This window comes from Montipora foliosa, chromosome 2 (assembly GCF_036669935.1).
Source record: "Montipora foliosa isolate CH-2021 chromosome 2, ASM3666993v2, whole genome shotgun sequence".
NCBI lineage: Eukaryota > Metazoa > Cnidaria > Anthozoa > Scleractinia > Acroporidae > Montipora > Montipora foliosa.
The window spans coordinates 33,270,872-33,278,371 of record NC_090870.1 but is presented as its reverse complement, the minus strand read 5'-3'; the positions used below and the strand labels follow the sequence as shown (position 1 = coordinate 33,278,371).

Genomic DNA, 7,500 nt, shown 5'->3' with positions numbered 1-7,500 from the left:
TAAACGGACTCGTTTACTCAGTTATTACACTAGGCCACCACATTCTACGCAACCGATAAAAAGTTATAAATGTTTCGACGTCCCGGGGACTTCAAAAGCCACATTATGGCAAAGAAAGGCGCATTTCATTTTGAATATAAGTGGGGTTACTTGTCATTACGTTGGCTGTTTGTTACCCAAATATATTAACATTCCCGTATATGATTTGTCTTCTGAAAAAACATAACCAATTCAAAGCTAGAGTGCATGAACCATACCCTATTTCAGACCCAAATGGTCAACATTAATACCCTATTTCAGATCAAAACGGCTAAAAAACCATACCCTTTGGGTTTAAAAGTAGCACAACACTTTCCACTTTCACTTTTCGCTTTCTCTCCTTCCCTCTCTTTTTGCTTTCCTTGCCTCATTTTTTTTTCAACTTGCTGGGCATTTGGTAGGCTTTATTTTGGTGGGAAGAGTTTCTGAGAAACCTTTCATCATCTTAGAATTAGGTGCTCAGAAAGGTAGGTGGGTAATTGAGCAAGCTTTTCCTGGAAATTTTCAGGTCAGTGTTACATGGTTTTTTTGGCCGTTTCTCCAATTTTCTTGACTGAATTGTGCCCATTCTGGTATAGTTTGAAAGATCTCTTCTCCTTGCACAAGTTAGTGGACAAAGCTGTTCCTGACCGTTAAAAGTGATGACGTCACAAAGGGTAGATGGGACCGTGGATAAAGCTGGACGTATTTTGCCAGATAGTAATCAAAGGGTTAAATAAAAACAAAACTTGTCGGAAATTGCTTCAGTGCAAGGCTAAAGCAAACAAAAGGCCTGGCGAACTGTTCACAAAGGAGATCGTTTCCATTAAAAAGAAGCTGAACTAGATTTTATTAAAGTACTGAAATGCTTTCACGAACGTAAACGACAGATCTAGAGTCATGTTCAAAACACAGTAGAAGGCTAGAACTACATTTAAAGCTCTGAAAGAAAATCCATGCAGGTGCAACGAGTTTTCACAAACATTTTTCAGTCATCGTCGTTGGCAAGGTCGGAGAGCACTATAAACAACAACAATGTAAACCGTCTCGACCACCTATAGAAAGGCATCATCGGACCTTACACACGAACATGGTCTGCAAACATGTAATGAACACCAATACTGAAAAGTGTTGAGAAGCTATACAAGTGATCTCTCTGACTTCTCTGGGCAAGTCAACTTTGGCTGAACCTAACACCTTTGGGCGATCAAAGACAACCAGACGCATAGAGCGCAGAGCCACTTGCAAAACGGCGGACTGCCAAAGAGGGGAAAACTAATAAAAATATACATAAAAAACCTCTCAAAATCGGTTTTAACAGATAAGCAAGTCAGCTTGGTATCTAAAGGATTAAATTCATTCCAGGCCTACACCTGTGACAAACGAAAACAACATGAGACGTCAACTTTTGAGTGACTTTAAATGTTTTCGCAAGACGAATGCATCTTCAATACATATTTCCCAGTAAGGATAAGGAACCGCCGCCAGTCCAACGATCAGTTGCCCTTAAAAGCTACTTGAAAGATCACTTTCCTAGACAAGGGTATATACAAAAGAAAACGATTCCAAAAGAAATCTATTCTCCATATCAAAACATATCACAAGCCGACTAACATCTTCCAATACACGCATTTTACCTCTTGTCACCCGCCCAGTGCCAAGAAGGGTTTTATCAAAGGAGAGGCTATTAGGCTTATCCGAACAAACCCTTGAAAAACAATATTTGAATTAAGAGGCACTCTCGATCCAGAGCCCGCCTTGAAGAAGCTAACAGGTCAATTTTTCTGGAAGACAGTCGGCCCTTAAACAAAAAGCCAGAGCCAGAGGGAAAATTCTACCATTTGTCACAACATACAACCCAGCAGTGTCAAATCTTCAAGCAATACTGACGCGCAACTGGAAAACCAGCTTATGCTGGCAAGTATGAAGAAATCAGCTTTAATACAATGGTACCAGAGGGATAAATCACTCAAGGACATGCTCGTTAAAGCAAAACTGTGAATTGAAGGTTTCATAATTATCTGTAACCACAAACCCACAAATATCATGAGAAAAAGAAAGTCACATTTCATTGCATGAAAAGAATCAATTACATAAGCTAGGTTTTGGACAATGTAATCTGGTGGTTTGGGTGTCCTGTGGTAAAAGCCTCAGACAAATTCCTCTCTTACAGTGTAGGTTTTTCAACTTAAGAACAAAACAAAGCGAGTTAGTGATTGCTTACAATAATCAAGTAATTTAAGGAATAAAACTACGAACAAGTCGCACTCTTTCCAGATCGGCCAAAACTTTAACGCTTAATTTAGGCATGTTCCACCACAGGGATTTTAGGTAATTTTCGTGTTTTAGTAAGAGAACAGTAATAAACATTTTGGCAGTGAAAAAAAATTCTGTTGCATCACGTAACCTTTTCAAATGTAAGTATTTATACAGAAATAGAAGTGTGAAAAATACATAATGTAATGAAGCATGATGGACGCACGCGCAGTTTGTTTAAAGCAGCAGACACAGATTGACTGGACTATAACATTTGGTTAAATCGTTGTTGCTTTAATTTTGTTCAGGAATGAAACTCGAATTTTTTCTCTGGAGTGAATATAAAATAGCAATCATCTGTACTCGTTTTGGACGTAAAGAAGTAGTTGACTTGTATGTCTGTTTGTTTGCTTTGCTTGCTAGCGAACGAATGTTTTAACTCCACTTGGCTGATTGTTTTTCGAAGTGAATCAACAATGTTAAGAAATATTTGCCTTCTATGTTATTAACAAGTAATCGCAATGGGTCCTCGTAAAATTAAGGATTAATATCACTTGTGTTTTCAGAAGTTGGTGAAATTGCCCGAGTCGGGCAATTTCAGCAACTTCTGGAAACACAAGTGATATTAATCTTTAATTTTACTCGGCCCCACTCGATTACCTATACTAAAATATGTAAAAACGTTTACAATTCCGTTTTGACAGAGATTCTGACATATTTCAACAATATCATTTATAGGCTCTTTGTGTTAAATCGATGTGCAGTCGAGAGCTGCTTTGTTTGAATGTGAAATTGCAGTCGAGTAAGCGAGTTTACTTCGTACATGACGCCTTAGGTTGACTTTAGTAAGATTTTTGCTGTTGTTCTAAACTGAATAGAGAGGGAGTAAAGACTGTCGGTCAAACGGAAAATGTTGTGAAAGAGATTACTGTGCATTTAATTTCAGTTTTAGTTGTTGATTAAATTTGTTCGTTATTGTTTGTAAGGCTTGTTTGCTGTCAGCTCAGAAGTGTTTAATCTGTTTGATCACTGTAAACTGTATACAGTAATGATGATTGATTGTGTACTTTATGCAGAAGCATAATTATTTCCATGTACACTATATTGGTTTCTGGGGTTAAAAACGGGAGCTCCGCTTTTAGGCTTTGCAAAATCTATATATTGCTTCTACTCTTGCATGTTCTCTTGCGTAAGATACTGCGCTACCGGTATGATAACTAGTGCCAGTCTTCCACGGTATTATATAAGGCAACGGATGCGTAGTACTGGAAACCAGGTGACATAACAAAGTCTCCCCTGAAATCAAGATGGCTGCTAGGAGAGTGTTCCGTTCGAATTTTTATCTTTTGCTTAACAAATCTTTCGGTAATGTGGAAATGAAAAGTGCACCAAGACGACTGATGAGCTCGAGAAGCTATTCATCGAATGGATCTGGAAGAAGTCATGGATTCACGGCTATTCTGGCAGGGAGTTGTGGTGTAACCCTCGCCGCTGCCGGTGTTCTGTCTTTCCGGATGTTCTCTGGTCATGCGAAAGCGCGTCCAGTCAAAATATCAGAAATCGAGACCGGTGTAATTTTTAAGGAAGAAGTTCCTAAACTTTCAGTTACTCTGTATCAATACCAGAACTGTCCATTTTGTGGGAAAGTCAGAGCGTTTCTGGATTATTACGGAATCGACTACACTATTGTAGAGGTGAGCCCGATATGGAAGAGAGAAATCAGTTTCTCTTCTTACAAGAAAGTTCCTTTCGTCATTGCCAACAACAAGCAGGTAAGAATTTGATTTTGATGTATGAATGAACATCATATGATACGAAGACATCTCATTGTTGTAGGACAAGATTTCAGAATACCCGTCCACTTACATGTACATCCAACTAAAAAAAAACTGCTCCCACAGTCAACTCACTTACTTCAAAGCTGCTCCCAAAGTCCTGCAGTCTCCTGTAATTTTACAACTTGCTGAAGTCTTTTTTCCCGAAATTGATATCAAAGGATCCGTTCTTTTTGCTATGCAGATAGCTAGTTTTTCGTTTTTCAAGACACCCAGGGCTCTTCATCTTTAAGACACTTAAACATTTTTGGCAATCTGTAGGAGAGCCATTGGGTAACAGTTAATTAAACTGTATCATCTTCTAAAACGGCCAGTGACCTATTTTACTTTGACTAATGGGCAGATCAAATTAAAACTTCAACATCGCCCCTCCCCCCCCCCCCGGCAAACCACGGGCATTTGACTATCTTCTGTGCCCGGGGAGTGGAGAATTTGACCTTTGCTTGCGTGGGGTGGGGAAAATTGAACCAGAAGTGTTAGGTTTCAAATAAAACTTGTGTTTGGACGAGATGGAGGAGTTTAAAGGAAGATATGTAGCATTTGTAAGAGATTGGCTTACAACAGAGGTCTTTCTTAAAGACGGCAGGAGCCGATGACGATTGTTCTTCAATAGGGTATGACAGACAAATCCTTCAAATCCGACGATAGGGTAGGGAATTTGAACACCATTTTGGCCCAATCTTCAAAAGTTCAAATGACCGGGCTTTGCCCGGGAAGGGGCGATGTTGAAGTTTCGAGTTGATTGGCGCATAATGCTAGATGATTTTGCTCATCAATGGGGAACCCCTGAGTAGCAACAGGGTTATCAAAATCTATGTCCACTAAAAAATTTCTTCTTTAACCCATTCAGTCCTCAGGTGCCTATTATGTCCCCAGTTGATAAGTAAAACCACCTGGTGTTAGACAGAGCAAAATCTGTGAAAGGATGGTGCCATGGTGAGAGCACTCGCCTCCCACCAATGTAGCCCATGTTTGATTCCCAAACTCAAGGTCATTATTCTCATATGTGGGTTAAGTTTTCTGGTTCTCTACTCTGCACCAAGAGGTTTTTCTCCAAGGTACCCTGGTTTTCCCGTCTCCTCAAAAACCAACATTTCATTTTATTTTAGTTGTTGATTTCCATTTACAGTGTCACCATTAAGTGCTCCGGCGCTAGAAGACCAGAGACTTAAATAAAGTTCCTTTCCTTTCCTTTTCGTTATTCCCAGGAGTCAATGAGTTAAGGCACTCAGGCACCAGGCACACGCCCAGTTGATGAGTAAAATCATTTGGTGTTAGACAGAGTAAAATCTGTTAAGTCTCACTCCCAGCGGTCAATTGGTTAAGAAGGGAGTAGAAGTGGTGGCAGATTTGCCCAGAATTCAGTACTTCATTTTTGTTGTCATCCTCATTAATTATCAATTCATTAATTGCATAAGAATTTAGATGCAGTTGCAAAAACTGGCTAAACACAGGGTCAAAATCAGCTTCCATTTTTCTCTGTGGTTTCATTGGTAAGACATCAAAGTTTATAGAACACAGTATCTGTTTCTGTTTTATTTCACTTTCCTCACTCTGAATAGATCAATGACTCGTCAGTCATCATCAGTGCTCTTCGCTCGGTGATGCTTGGCCAAGATTCTGTAGAACAGATTTTAATTTATTACCCTGAGATCAAAATGCAGAAGGCTGATGGCAAGGAAGAGAAAGAATACGCCAACAAGTATTTCATCATGCACAAAGGTGCCATTGACAAAGATTCCACAGAAAGAGAAAAGTAAGTGTTTTTGGAGGTTTCATGTTATGTAAGCTTCCATTTTTCTGCTGGTGTATTATCCTTTAGCTGAATTGTGGGTATCAGAATTATCTATTAGAAGTTGTTTTTCCTTACTATTTCTGATTAGCAATTAGCTGCATTCTTGTTTATGGCAGTTTGTTAAGGGGTACTTATTTTTGTCAGTTATCATAATGGCTCTGGCTGTAAGTTAAGGATTTGGCTCAGAATCTTTATTATTTTTATTGTTATTATTATTATGATTATTACTATTCCTATTATTTTAGTAGTAGTAGTAGCCGTAGTCGTAGTCATATAGTAGTAGTAGTAGTAGTAGTAGTAGTAGCAGTAGTAGTAGTAGTAGTAGCAGTAGTAGTAGTAGTAGTAGTAGTAGTAGTAGTAGTAGTAGTAGTAGAAATGATAATAATATTATACCTGTAATTAGGGTTATTTTCGTCACGTTGTGATTTCCTGCTCACGTGAGATCTTCTTTGTCAATCATAAATAACAATGTACACATTTCTTTCAATATATTAAATTGAGTTAACTACTATATTCTAACATATTTTTTGGGGTCTTATGCTCATGCATACAGATCCCTAAGTCAGAGGCAGATCTTGATTGTACGTGTATGTCAGTTGGTTTGTCACTTTGAGGACGAGATGACACGTGACAGATCTCCGATAGTAAAAATAATCTGGCTTGAGACTGAGTACTAGTAATTGCGAGTCATTGTTTTCAAGTGTCGGCCATTGCCTCTAGCATGTTGTCGTCATTATGTATTTAAATCTGCGGTCGTTTTCCCTGTTTTGGGAAAATTTTGAAGAGCTTTCTGTCGCAAATTAGTTGTAATTGTTCAAGGTAAGTTATTTCTGTTTCAAAATTGCTCTGTCGTGCTGTTTCTGATTAGTTTTCTTTCTTTCATTTCAAAAATTATTACACTTTCCTTCCTTGTTTGGTCTTTGTTATTTCATCCAAGTGACATCGCTGAGTCGAGTTTCCTCGGTGATATCGATACGGGAGTTGTTTACTCACGCAAGCCAACATATCTAGACTCGGCTTGTGTTTAGTGCGGACTGCACTGAAGCTAAGACGCCTTCACAAACCCACATTCATTGGCTTGAAATCCGGTGCGAGTTGCACCACATATCTCACAAATATCTCATGAGTATCTCACAAGCTCTCACAAGCCAGTATTTATCGGCTTGAACTATCGGTGTGGGTTACACTTCAAACTGAAAGAGTTGTTGTACTCTAAAAACTATTTGCATTGAATAAGAGTCTTGCACCCTCAAAGAATAGTATTTCGTACTCTTACTGTTGTCTGCTACTAACCACCAGCATGGGAACAACAATCAACAATACCGGTCAAGGATCGGCTGTCACAACAACTTTGTGAAAGCCAAGGATGCATTTTCATGTGTGCGAGGGCGATTTTGGAATACGATGCTTATGATGTTTCGCTTAAATGTGTTTTACTTGCCAACATAACAACAAGTTGTTGGACATTACAAGTACTTCTGGAAGTGAATTTCTAAGAGACATATATGGACCAATGTTTAATGTCATGAACAAACGTTCAGTAAATGACTCACTATATTGTAATGATACACTTTAACAAATATTGAAACCATGTCT

General features: G+C 38.7%; 1 protein-coding gene across 1 annotated transcript in view; it reads left to right on the top strand.

Annotated features, from left to right (window-relative positions):
* The first annotated feature begins 3,561 nt into the window (after positions 1-3,561).
* The window catches only part of LOC137992883 (prostaglandin E synthase 2-like), a 16,435-nt gene continuing 12,496 nt past the window's right edge, over positions 3,562-7,500 (top strand). The window contains exons 1-2 of the mRNA XM_068838448.1: positions 3,562-4,046; positions 5,672-5,865. Coding sequence (XP_068694549.1) covers positions 3,582-4,046; positions 5,672-5,865 — 659 coding nt within the window. The 5' untranslated portion in view covers positions 3,562-3,581. The remainder of the gene's footprint in view (positions 4,047-5,671; positions 5,866-7,500) is intronic.